Source organism: Ahaetulla prasina, chromosome 1 (assembly GCF_028640845.1).
Source record: "Ahaetulla prasina isolate Xishuangbanna chromosome 1, ASM2864084v1, whole genome shotgun sequence".
Classification (NCBI taxonomy): domain Eukaryota; kingdom Metazoa; phylum Chordata; class Lepidosauria; order Squamata; family Colubridae; genus Ahaetulla; species Ahaetulla prasina.
This window is the reverse complement of record NC_080539.1, coordinates 48,612,155-48,626,270: the sequence shown is the minus strand read 5'-3', so window position 1 is coordinate 48,626,270 and position 14,116 is coordinate 48,612,155. Positions and strand designations below refer to the sequence as shown.

The following is a 14,116-nucleotide window of genomic DNA, read 5'->3' as shown; positions in this document are numbered from 1 at the left end:
CCTGCAAAGCTACTGTACTTTTTTCCTTTTTTTGTATTAATGAATTCTCTTGAGAAAACAGCTTACTTGGTATAAAGCTGGTACAGTTACAGTCTAACTCTACATAGTTAGTGAGCTTAAGGATTTTAAATTGTTTTTAGATTTCTTAAAAGTTCTCTAGGAACACGTCCCTTAGTCTGATGTCTAACATAGTTTCAGAGAAATTAAAATTCTTTTAATTTGATTATGGGACCACTGTCTTAATATGATCCTAAAGAGTTAATCCTTTCCAATTATTGAGAAAAAAAGTTAACTCTATTACTACACAAAAAAGGAGTTTCTGAATATCCTAAAACTGATTTCCCTTGCTTTGTAGTCCATTTTAGAAAAAATGTTGTTTTATGGCTTTTTGTATTTTCTCATTAAACTGGCTATACATTGTCAAACTCAGAAAGAAAATAACTTAATAATTTGAATACAGATATAATGGCAAATATATTTTATATAGAATAACAGAACAGAAGAACAGAGTTGGAAAGGACCTTAGAAGCTTTTTAGTCCAACCCCCTGCTCAAGCAGGAAACCCTATACTGTTTCAGACAAATGGTTGTTCAATCTTTTCTTACACCTTCAGTTTAAGAGCACCCATAACTTCTGGAGGCATTGATTAATTTTTCTAACTATCAGGAAATTTCTTCTTAGTTCTAAGGTTGCTTCTCTCCTTGATTAGTTTCCATCCATTGCTTCTTGTTCTGCCCTCAGGTGCTTTTGAAAATAATTGACTCCCTCTTCTTTATGGCAACCTCTGGGATATTGGAACACTGCTATCATGTCTCCCCTAGTCCTATTTCTTAAACTAGATGTACCCAATTCCTGCAACATATAAGCAACAACTAGTAGTTCTTTCACTATTCAATCTTCCTCACAACAGCTGCACACATAGTCCTTTCAAGATTATGCTCATGCAATGCATCTGTTACAATGAACATTGTAACGTGATAAAAAGTGGATTAATTTTGATGCTACAGCTACCCCTCTGAATTCACATATCATATTCAAGGTTATTTTCTGCTTGTCGGCTTTAATGCTTTAGTTGGTTTTGAAAAACTCCTTTAAAGAATTACTAACACCTTTACTAAAATAAAATATGGTTACCTTACCTGTTCTTGGGATGGGTGCTGAACCCACTATCCATTTTAGAAAACAGAACATAGAATAACAGAGTTAGCAAGGACCTTGGGGGTCATTTAGTTCAACCCCCTGCTTAAGCAGGACACCCTATATCAGGGGTCTCCAACCTTGGTCCCTTTAACACTTGTGGACTTCAACTCCCAGAGTCCTTCAGCCAGTTTTGCTCTGGCAGTTGAAGTTCACAAGTCTTAAAGGGGACCAAGGTTGGAGACCCCTGCCCTATATCATTCCAGACAAGAGGGTGTCCAATCTCTTCTTAAAAGCTTCCAGCGATGGGGCACCCACAACTTCTGAAGAAAAAGCATTCCACTGGTTAATTGTTCTCACCGTTGAGAAATTTCTCCTTAGTTTTAGGTTGCTTCCCTCCTTGTTTCCATCATTGTTTCATGTCTTGTCTTCTAGTTCTTTGATAAAAGTGTATTAACATCATGTAAAGTAGCATATCAGCACGCAGGAGTCCCTGCTGAAACGCAAATTAGTGAAACATAAAAGACAATGCATAACCGGGAAAAACAAGCCGATTTTACACTCCCAGAAAGTATTTGACGCTCGTTCCTAAAGAAAAATACCACAATATTTAATCTCTTTCCAAGAACTTGGGTTTAACAGCCCCTTTGAAAAACGATTACAGCATAATTATGTCCTGTCGGAGGACCCGTAACTATTTTAATAATAAGCAACATGCGCAGAACAAGTGGATGAGACAGCGACTGGGCAAGCTAAATAAATGGAAGTTGCTAAGCAAGGCTTGCCGACGATTTGCCGCTTTGACTTAAGTTTTGGAGCCGCGTCTAAGGTAGGCTGAAGCGCGAGACTTTCAAGCCCCGCTACTGCACGGGTGCCTCCCGTTCTGTGTGGAAGAGAATTGCCCGGGTTCTCTTGTTCATTCCAAGGAAGGACGAAGCGCCCCTAAGCTCCGCCCCCCGGACTTGCCTTCCTCTGTTTCCGATAGGCTCGAGCCGGTGCGCAATTCTGCGAGCACCTTGGGTGTGAGGCGGCCGGCGCCTAGAACAGAGGTGGGGGAACTGTGGCCCCTTTGTGACTTGTAGACTTCAACTCCCAGAATTCTGAACCAGCCATGCCGGCTTAGGAATTCTGGGACTTGAAGTCCACAAGTCATAAAAGGTGCAGTGATTTCCTACCCCTGGCCTAGAACAAGGAAAAATAAATCAATTCAAGGGGAAACAGGACGAGTAACAGTGGTCCTCTTTCCCCCTTATATTCACATCTCTCATGTATTGAAAGACTGGCGCTTTGGGACTAGGTACACTTTTCATCAGGCCGCCACCTCCACTTGCAGCTGCAACATTATTTTAGTGTAGCTACCATGTTTATTTTATTTATTTTATTTTATTTATTTGTCAAATGCAACAGTATATATAAGTATAAGCATGAAATAGCCATACAAATTGGATACAATTAAAGGGAATATTAGGACAGGAACGGTAGGCATGCTGGTGCTCTTATGCACGCCCCTTACAGACCTCTTAGGAATGGGGTGAGGTCGAGACGACTTCCGGTGTCCAGGGGCAACGGTCGTCTGGAGGCTTCTCCTGCCCCCAGTGCCCGAATCCGGCCGCCGCCGAGGCCCCCAGGGGCCAGGTGTTCCGAAAAGGACACCTGCCGCACGGACGGCTCGCCAGGGGTCTCCCAGCCGACATACAGGACTGGGGGGACCGATGCTGGCGCGTCCTAGGCTCGGCGGGGTTTGGAGGCCACGGGCCACGGCCATTACTTTGGTCGTCGCCTGGGCCGCTGTGCCCGGTGACACCGGGGCTTTGGATTTATAACTGCAGCAGCCTGGTGGTGAACAGGGAACGGAGAAGAATTGAGGAATGGAGAAGGGAAGGGGATATGGGTAAAGGGGAGTGGAGTGCTCCGGAGTGCGGGGGGGTTTTTCTCCCCTGCGGCTGGAAGGAGCACGAGTCATTCTGGAGAGAGGAGAACTTAAAATAAGAAGATTACTGGTTTTGTGGAGCTCTGGAGAGAAGAGGTGATGGAGAAATTTAGGAGGGAGGGTTTGAGGCCCCCCCTCCCTCTGGGGAACAGTGGTGGCGTCCAGCTTCCGCCTTCACTATGAGAATCTTGATGACATCACTTCCCTTCGGCTTCCTGGTTGACTAACTGTACTCTGGACTCGTTGCTCCTGTGAGTGCCCCCTGGTGGATCCGGAGGAAATTACAAGGATACTGTGCTTGCCTGAGGATTTTGAATTTTTTTTTTTTTCAAATGGCAAAAGGTCAGAGACCAACTGCTGGAGAGATGGAGAGAATTCTGGAAAAGTTATCCAATATGGACAAGAAACTGGATGATTTGCAAAGAGGCCAAACGGAAATAAGAGCAGAAATTGTGAGGTATTGTGTTGGTTTTCCTTATTCTCTTTTGTATGATATTCTGTTTATTCTTGACCCTTCTTTATTGCGTATGTAAGATTTGTAAACTTAGCTACTTCGTGTCACCTGCTTGCCATATGGCTGTTGTATGTGTTAAAAAATTTGAGCAAAATTCTTATCCTGGATAAGAAAAATGAAAATTTACCATACCTGATATGTATTTGTATAAACCTTTTTTGACCAATAAAAACTTTTTGAATAAAAAAAAGGAATGGGGTGAGGTCAATAGTAAGTAGATAATCTTTGGTTAAATTTTGGGAAGAGACCACAGAGTCAGGTAGTACATTCCAGGCGTTAACAATTCTATTACTGAAGTCATATTTTCTACAATCAAGATTGGAGTGGTTCACATTAAGTTTAAATCTATTGTGTGCTCTTGTATTGTTGCGATTGAAGCTGAAGTAGTCTTAGACAGGAAGGACATTGTATCAAATGATTTTATGAGTTATACTCAGGTCATGCCGAAGGCAGCGGAGTTCCTTGTTGTGTGAACTCAGCCTTAAGAATTTGAAAGACCCCAAAATCTGAAGTAAAAACATGTTAATACTTCTTAACTAGAAGCTGTCTTGGGACTAGACTAGACTAGACTGGTGTCCTCCGTAACATATCTCAGTATGGACAATAAAAATAGCAGTCCCACAAGCCTGGACAGAATTAAGCTGGGAAAGGCACTAAACAGTTTTTTGCATTGTATCAGATAATGTGAAGTGCTCATAAATATTTAGATGCTGTCCTTTCTGGTTAAAATAGGGATTGTATAAATAGCATCAGAGAAGTGTTGCTGAATCTTAGAAAAAAATGTCTTGTGTCTATTATTTTCATCTTATTGCATTTCATAATTTTTCCAGATCTGATTTTATAAAGATAAAATAATTTATATATCCTTCAAACCTACCAGAGCTACAGTTACCAATATTGAACGTGCTCTTTTAATGGTTATGTGCATCCATTCTTTTTGCACAATTTCTTTATAATAAATGTACTATAAAAAGTATCTGTCATCTAGAGTAAAGAAAGCTGTTTTCTGCCAAAGTTCTCTCTTTAACAGAACACCAAGTTTTTACTTTATATTTGTACATCCTTTTATGACATCCATTTGAAACAACTTTAAAAGTGCTACTGTAATATTATTTCAATCTTGTATGCAACCCATATCTGAGTCTTGATTGCCAGTAATTTGGACAGCATCCTGCAGCAATTGCAGAATGTTCTGCCATGAGTAGGGGACCCTTAGAATGGAGGAAGATTGAAAAAAATGTTTTCTAAACAGGAAATTTGAAAACTTCACTAAAAACAAAGTTCCATGCCAGCTCAGCTTCAGATTCTTGCATTTGTAAATAGTAAATGATACGTTTATTAGCTTGTTGATTAATTATGACTCTTATATCTCATCAAAATTACTAAATTTTACCATTTATACAATATCATCAGTTTAGTTATTCAAATTGTATGTATATCGTGCCTGTTATTTATTAAAAAGCATTAAATAAATACAATTTATTCATTTAGTTTTTATGTTTAAAAAGAATACCGGCCCTAAGTTGCTGTGACCTAATGGATAAGTCTATTCTGATTCCAACAGAAATAATTACTTGATGAGCTTTCCCTTAGCTGGGCAAGTTTTCTTATAGCAATCTATAGTTATGCCAAAGCAAGTATTCCTGCACTTTTCTTCTCAGGGCTCCTAGTCTGAAAGCCTTTTTGGTTTTTCTTCATGACATAACCTGCCTTTTATCACACCAGCAGATACATTCCTGTCATGAGGATTAAAAGGCAAAATGGGGATGTGCTGGTGCAACTTGGACCCAAACATCAAGCCTACCCTGAGGAGTTAATTCGGCAACGTCGTGGTCACAATGGATGTAGTGAGTACTTGATCCGCTGGAACATCCTTTGCTTGGATAATGATAAAGAAAACAGTGTTGAAGCCTCTTCAGTTGAAGGTAAAAAACAGACAATCTTGATGTGGATGTCGTCAGAGGATATATATGCCAACTGTCCAACATTGCTAGGCAAAAGGAAGCCCAAGGAACAAGTGGTAGAACAGAATGTACCTAACTTATTCCCTCCTGAAGACACTTTGGATGAAGCCTCTCTTGCAGAGATGAAAGCTGATGTCAGGAACCTGGTGCAGCGAGCTTCCTGGCAACTAGGAAGCATCCCTGTTCCACAGTCATCTATACTGAATACCATCCATATACTCAGTGCTTATGCCAGTATTGGCTCATTGATGACCATCTTCAAGGAAACCGGGGCCCTTACTCTTCTGATGAAGATGCTGTGTAATGAGGAAAAGCATATCCGTTGTAGTGCTGGGAAGATGCTGAGGGCTTTGGCTTGTCATGATGCAGGTATGACATCTTAGGAGATGCCCACAACTAATCTAAAATTCCTGTCTGAGGTATTACAAGTATTTAGATATGCTTAGTTGAAAGTCACATTCAGTAATAGAGAATTTTCAGTGCTAACCCATTATTCTTACTGATTTGAATAGACCTTTAATCCCATCCGTAATAGAATTAGAAATCTTAACTAGATAGTTAAGTACTTCAGAGTGATGATTGAGCCATTGGGGCAAATTTTGAGTAACTGTTACCTATTGAAAGTTAATTTATAGTTGATGAACATAAATCAAAGTTTTCGGTTATGATATACTCATAAAATAAAGTTGGTAGTCAATTTAGATTAAAATTATACAAATGTTAACTTGTCTTAATTTTAAAAGAACCGTTTCTGTTTGGTTCAGAGCAAATAAAGCATTTGTTATAAACGTATCCCAAATATAAATTGATAAATGTTATAAATTTTCTCATATATGGGAAGGCTTTTTAAAATCATTCAGTAAATTGTACACCTCTCTTTTGATGTAAAGGATTGCCCTTTTGCCATGGTTGCAGATTATTTTTATGTTTGGGCAGGTTTCTAAATTCCAAACTGGTGCTTGTAATGATTGGAGTCTTAGGAATGCAGAAGGGAGGCTTTTTGTTTTAGCATTTCTGAATTCACATGTCCCTGTAAATATTTTTTATACAACAAGGTGAGCTGCTGTTCTACTGGGGCATGGGAACTCTACAAGACTACTGATAGCCTTGGGCATGAGATTACTAAATCTCTGTGTAGCCAAATTGATCAGAAGCATCTTCCCAAAGAATCAATAGCATTGAACATGACAGCTTCATCACTCTGCAGAAGGGGTGGATAAAAGTGTCTCCATTGCTTGAACAGAATTACTAAAACTCTATGCTGATAAAGACATATCAGTGACTGAAGTGCTGATTTATAATCCCAATGGTACCTAGGTATCCTAATGCACAATCAGTTAAATATGAGCCAGCAGTGTGCTTCAGCTGCCAAAAAAGCCAACTTAGTCTTAGACTGCATTAACAAAGAGATAGAATCAAGATCTCATGAAGTGTTAGTACCACTTTATAATGCCTTGGTAAGACCACACTTGGAATATTGCATCCAAATTTGGTTTCCGCAATAAAAAAAGATGTTAAGACGCGAGAAAGAGTGCAGAGAAGAGTTACAAAGATAATTGGGCTGAAAGCTAAAAAGTATGAAGGATTGTTGCAGGAATTGGGTATGTCTAGATTAATGAAAAGAAGAGCTATGTGTGGCTTGATAGCAATGTTACAATATCTAAGGGGCTGCCATAAAGATGAGGGGGTCAAGTTATTCCACAAAGCACCAGAAGGCAGAACAAGAAGCAATGGGTGGAAACTAATCAACGAGAAAACTAAGCTACAAATATGTCCCAAAGGTGTTTTGTAAAAAGCACCTTTGGGACAACCATGACCTGGATGACTGAGAATCTCCATAGACAAGCTAGAAATAAGCAGAAATTTCCTTACAGGAAATTGTTCCTGATAGAATAATTAATCAGTGGAATGACTTCCCTTCAGAAGTTGTGGGTGCTCCATCAATGGAAGTTTATAAGAAGAGATTAGTTAACCATTTGTCTCAAATGATATGAGCAGGGGGTTGAACTAGAAGACTTCCAAAGTCCCTTCAACTTTATTATTTTGTTGTTCTGTCCTAACTTGCAGGTCATCCTGTTTAAATTTGTATATAGTATGAGGCTTTGTTCGTGGATTAATTGATATCTCTTTGATATCTCTTTGTGAGCTAAAAAAAAATGTTGCTCCTATCCATTATGGGAATACAGACTGTTGGAGAGCAAGTAAGACCTATATACATTTTTCTGTTTTAGGAAGCAGAGCCTACGTTCTCCTGTCCCTGAGCCAGCAAGATGGTATTGAACAACACATGGACTTCGATAGTCGCTATACCCTTCTTGAGCTGTTTGCAGAAACAACATCCTCTGAAGAGCATTACATATCTTTTGAAGGGATTCCTCTTCCTCAGGTACTAACTGACAAAAGGTTTTGGCATTATTGATGAGGCATTTTCAGTTTAAAACCTGAATTATGAAGAATTCTAAGTAGTTGTGAAGAGAGTGTAACCTTCAGCAGCTGGTGATAAATTTAGAAGCTGTGCTTATCTTGCCTTTCAATTGGCAAGCTTAATGTGGCTAACTAAATCAGTTTCGATAAAGAAACGACACAATTTTATCCCTGAATTTTTATTACCTATAATGACCGGTTTCCATTCTCCGATTGAAAATAAATGGCTGGCACTTACTTCTGCTGCTAGTATCTTGTTGATGTCAAATAGTCGCAGTTAGAGTACTGATGATGACATTTGATTAGAAAGCTACTAGAACTCAATAATATATCAGACACATATTAAAAGGTAAGAGTTTTTATGGAGTGAGCTGTAAGCTGTGCTGCCTTGAGTCAATAGCAGAATTATTGGCAATTGACAGATATGGTCTTTTTGTTTCAGATTCCAGGAAAAGTGCTGTTTTCTCTAGTAAAGCGCTATCTATGTGCAACCTCTCTCATGGAGAAACTCAATAACATCACAGAGTGGGGAGATGAACAGGAACATTGCATGGCCTCCAGTTCAGATTCAAAGAGAAAGAAGAGAATGCAATGTGAATTTGACTTCAGCATGGCTATGGCCCACTTCATTTCAGAGTTAATTCAGGTTATGGGATGGAATCAGAATCAAGAGCTTCATTCACTCAGACAAAAGAAACGATGTCAGTCAATCTTCCAGCCCCAAATTCCAACCATCCCATCAGCTGCAGAGATGCTCCAGAAAGAAAACTCTGCTTTCAAGTTGTGCTCAGCCTTTCCTAGTCGTAAGAGCTACGTGGAATATGTGCGAGAGACATTGGTGCGTGGCATGCATGTGCGTATGCTGGAAAATTATGAGAAAGTCTGTGCAGGAGATGAAGGCGAGTTTCTTCAGAGCAATAATGGCACACCACCTGTGAAGGTACTACAGTATAGGGGAGGGGAGGGACATCCTGGTGATGATACGATGGTGAAGGAGTGATATAAACATTTGATTTTTAGGAATCCTATTGAGTTTCTCAAACTATTGTGCTTCCTAGATTGGCACAAGAAGTGCATCTATATTCAAAGAAAGCTTATGGCTTGGTTGATAATTGTTGTATAAGGCACTTGGTATATTAGCCCTTTTTTATAGGAATTTTTGTGTGTTGTGTTGTGGAGTTTATGATTCTAAACCGGATCATAAAGGAAGTGATCTGTAAGCACACTGAAAACAATGCAGTAATTTTCAGATTCATGGCATTTTATAACACTATAATTTTCCAGGTTTATTGGGAGTCTCTGGGCCGTACATACTGGGTTCATTGGCACATGATTGAGATTGTTGGTTCATCAAGGAATGCAGAGCAGAAAGCCCACAAAAAGGTATCAACTCTTAGAGAGCTTCAGAGAGAAAACACAGGTAAGATTCTGCTGGGCTTTAAGATACCCTTGCACTCAGTTGCTAAGTTACTTTAGGGGAGTTCTCTGCTTCTGAGCTTCAGTTTTGTTATTTATGCCAAGCTTGTAGACTGATTTCAGTTTTCTCAGCACTTACTTTCTTGTTTAAGCAGATGAAATGCTGAAATAATGTTTCTTGTCAGTCTCCCATTATTGGGGGGAATCACAGGTTAGTGACAGAACATATGCTTTGCATGTAACAAGTGCAGTATATATGTGCAAATTAAAAAGAGAGTAGGTTATAGATGATAGGGCAGAGTTTTTCTATCACAGCTATCTGGGCTTCTTACTTGGAGATTTATGATAAGGTTTCAGCCTTTCCTTGGGAAACAGACTAAATTTAAAATAAATGAATAACAACAAAACTGAATCTTTTAAACAGAATTTTCAATGTTATAAAGATAAAAACAATGTGCCTTACACAGCACCAACAAACCACATCATAAATTAAAATTCTACAGCTAGACATTTAGGCTAGAATATTTATCTGTTTCTTCCCAAAATAACAGGCTTTCTGAAGCAAAAAAAAAAATAATTTTGCTTTTCTTTCCGGTTTTTCCTTTTTTCCTGGGAATGCCACACTTTTACATGAAACTGTGAGGAAATCTATGATCTTCCCAACCTCTATTCCCTGCTGGGTTGAGAAAATTTATATTCTTTGTTTGAGTTGACACAGTAAAGTTAATACTTACCAGAAAGTTAACGGCACTATATTAATAAATTTGGGGAGTGGTTTAGACTTAGTTATTAAGTTCAATGAACTTACCTAATATAGACAAAGTTCCATATCGTCTTGTTAACAATGTAGTATATGTTTTTATATATTTACTTTTTAATCTGTTTAGGATATATACCTTTGATATATTTAGTATTTGAATGTTTTTGTAACTAAGAAATGGATGAGATATGCCCAGCTGAATTCATTTATGTAATTGATCATTAAAATATGAATATATTTCCTAATTTGAATATATTTACTAATTATAAGTAAATGATTAGGTATAGGATTTTCCTGTTAATATACAATTAAAGTAGCAGCTACTCTAATAGTATATTAACAGGGTAATCCTATACGTAAGAATAAATCAAACTGAATATAATGGGGCTTACTTTTGAGCAGACGTGTATGAGTTTGAGTTGAAATATCTATAGAATTAAGTTGCCTATTAGCATGTAGCAGAAAGTCCTATTATGAAATTTCTGTTTTGATGGCACTATTTAACTTGAGTGCCTCAAGAAACCATATATAGCATCTCTTAGGCATATTGTGTTTATTTCCAGTTAACCAGCCAAGATATTGTCAACCGCTCAAAGAATTATACGCTTTACCATGCCTTATGGATCATAATAAGGGCTGTAGGACTCTAAGTCAAGCAGAATGGTGGGAGCTACTTTTCTTCATTAACAAGCTAGAACTCCATAAGCATCAAGAAGTTGTTTATTTCATCCAGCAGAATCAGAAGGTAAAGCACCGAGAAGAATCAATCCAATCAGAAAGGGATTTCAAGCTAATTCCCAGTTGCTTAATTTGATATGAGAACTCATACACTGTCTAGGCTGCATTGTTTGTAAAAAAGTAATTGTATTACAAGATCAGACGCATCATGTCTGAAAAGCCTGGGATTAAATTATGTAATCAGAAAGATAGTTACAGGGCCCTAAATGTTTAATATTTAAGTTAAGCCTCAAAACGAACTGGATCTATGTGGATAGATCCAGAGTCAGTGAAGCTAATTTAAGAAACCAGTTCCAAATTATTTGCATACAGTTTTGAATTTTATAAAGGTCCAGTTTTCAGACAATTTGTTTGAGGATGATAGGAATTGATGTTCAAAATAACTGCTGATATTAGGTTGCCTATCTCCAAACGTCATCCAAATTGGAAAATCATAGATAACTTTGGTGCTCTAGACTCAAGGACCAAATTTCCAAGCTGGATTAATGAACTCTCCCAATCTGATTTTGTGGGCTTTTGGTGTAGTTCTAGGTAACTCTGATAATAAACTGCAATAGGAACACTGTGCTTTTATTCTCTCTGCATTTCAAGCTATCAAGACTAAATGAAGAGGATCTGATCCAGATGTGTGTTTCAGTAGAGTTGGCTCAGAAAATACTGCAGCTCCTGAACAAGCATTGTCAGGGCACCACTCAAATTGATCTGCAGAACTCCCATGTCTATTTCAAATATTTCTTTAGCATGGGAAGTACAGAGCAGAACTGCCCAAATGCAGAAGTGCTCTCTGCAAATTATGGTGACCTTTCTGAAGCCCTGAAGTCCAAAAAAACAAAAGAAGATACACTGCCTGATAGAGTGTCTTCTCCAACTCCATTTGCAGCAAAGGAAAGTGACAGACGGATGATTAACACATTTCCCAAAATAGAAGGGGTCTTCTTTCCAGACACATTGGATGAGAAAGTCAAAGGTAAGCGCCAGGCAGTATCAAACATATTAATTGATTAGAGGAACATCAGAACTTAGCCGCATTGAGAATTCCTAACTGTCTCTCTCTAATATACTGTATCTATGCTTTGGACTTGAAAATGAAATGATTCAACATATAGGTTTCCATTTTATAGTCAAGTTTGCTGTTAGAACTTGATTTGATATATCAGGACTCATGGCTATTAGCAGCCAATGAAACATGTTTTGTACAATATTCTGTACTTCCGACTTCTGTACCACATTATTGACTGCAAGTGACAGAAAGTAGCAATGATTGATATCAGAGCCCCGTTGTGGTAAGATAGTCAGCAAATAAAATTATAAATAAAATAAATAAATCAATAAAAATGTTATCCCACTACAAATTAACTATTATTAGATTTATGGAGTTAGAGAGATCCTAAATAAACCTCAGTTTGTTTCCTGTAGTACAGGGGTCCTCAACCCCCAGTCCATGGACCAGGACCAGGACCAGTTTGACATTGCCAAACACCGGGCAGCGCAAACAAGTGAAGCCCCATCCGCAGGTTGCAGGCAGAATGCAAAACCACGCTCCCTCTGGTCCGTGGAAAAACCTTTCTCCATGGAACCAGTCCCTGGTGCCCAAAAGGTTGGGGGCCATTATTGTAGTGTGTGCATAATTTTAGAGCAGACTGAAAATGTACAACAATTATTTTAAAGCACATTTCAAATTTTTGAGAACATGTTATGAGCAGTTAAGCAAATTACATATTACAAATTACAATAACATATTAAATGAATAGCCACCCAAATCCTAGCAGTTCTGGATGGTTTACAAATTATTAAAACATTTAAAAATAAGGAACAATATAAACAAACTCAAGATGGGAGAGAAAACAAACATTGTAGGAAAAGCAATAGGTTGGTGAAGTAAATGAAGAAGTGTTACTTCATTATGTAGTAAGAAATGCTATGACTACAAAATACAAACTGTCCTGCTGTAAATAATGTTGCAGTATTTCAAGAAGGTAACATAGTATCTATATCTGTTTGAAGTTCAGTAATGATACTGTGAGAGCCCAATTCATACTGTGGGTTCCATGTTAAATCTAGTTTTTGTCTCGGGACAATTGCAGTGTGCTGTGATGTTGCAAGACATTGCCATCAGTTCATTGCCATGGGCAGATCGTTCTGGTTGCTCTTTGGCTTACTGGGACTGACCAACCAACCACTATGCGGGAAGATAGTTTTTGTTAGATTGGCCCACCTCAGATGTCTGATGGGCTTATTTAAGTTCCAGAGAAAGCTTTGGGTTTTCCTGAAGGTCTGTCAGGCAGTTCAGTTGAAGCTTTAATTGCAGCCTAGAATAGGCAAGTGACAGGATCTGGACTGGATTGTTTCTATGCAGCCTCTCTCTGTGCATCGATTCCTTTTGGTTCTTCAAGGAGCTCCAGAAGATGAAGTGGAAAAAGTGATGCCAAGAGTGTCTTTGAAGAAAGACAAAGAGTGAATCCAACCAAACATGAGTGAAAGCCCATTCGTGGCCCTATATCATGGCAAGAAAGGGGGTAAAATGTGATTATTCCATTGCTATTATTGAATTATACCAGTAGCTGCTCAGTGGTCCTGTTCAGAGTAACACACTCCCTGTTTGGGGGAGGGGAGAGCCACAGGATCATCTGCAGAATCATGGTGATGAATATTCATGCTATCCGGTGGATAAAGTCACTCAGATTTGCTTGGATTCGAACTCTATCTGGACAAGTCCATCTGAGTTGCGCACGGCAGTCTTGTGAGATTATCCTGTCTGTTCTGTGTTGCACAAAGAAATTGACAAAATCCTCCAGTCTGTTAGTGCAGCCACTTGCCTGTTCAATCCTGCCCCTCCTGAGTTGTTAAGGTGACTCAGGAGGTGACCAAGGGATGGATCCATCCGGTGATATCTGCCTCTTTGAGAGAAGAGATGATCCTACCAACTTTGAAAGGAGTGGTAATACATCCCTCCTCAAGAGGTCATCACCTAATTTTTATTTATTTTTTTTATTGAAAGAGTTTTAAAAAACAAAAACATTTTTCCCCCTTTTTTCCCCCTCCCTCCCCCCAAAAAAAACCAAAAAAAAACCCTCCCCCCCTCCCCGGCTTCCCGGGTCAATCACAAGGTATTGTTATACATAAACCAAACATAGAATAAAATTTTCCCTTCCAATCCAAATAACCACATCCAAAGCTTTTCATCTCCCAACCCCCTCCCCATTACATAAAATAACTTTCTAATTATTCAAAGG

The 14,116-nt window shown here is 38.7% G+C and overlaps 1 protein-coding gene across 1 annotated transcript in view; it reads left to right on the top strand.

The window, feature by feature from the left end:
- The first annotated feature begins 1,503 nt into the window (after positions 1-1,503).
- Positions 1,504-14,116, top strand: part of LOC131191192 (cullin-7-like) — a 40,108-nt gene continuing 27,495 nt past the window's right edge. Inside the window, exons 1-8 of the mRNA XM_058169110.1 lie at positions 1,504-1,966; positions 3,410-3,524; positions 5,307-5,914; positions 7,777-7,931; positions 8,412-8,909; positions 9,254-9,389; positions 10,709-10,890; positions 11,475-11,850. Coding sequence (XP_058025093.1) covers positions 3,433-3,524; positions 5,307-5,914; positions 7,777-7,931; positions 8,412-8,909; positions 9,254-9,389; positions 10,709-10,890; positions 11,475-11,850 — 2,047 coding nt within the window. The 5' untranslated portion in view covers positions 1,504-1,966; positions 3,410-3,432. The remainder of the gene's footprint in view (positions 1,967-3,409; positions 3,525-5,306; positions 5,915-7,776; positions 7,932-8,411; positions 8,910-9,253; positions 9,390-10,708; positions 10,891-11,474; positions 11,851-14,116) is intronic.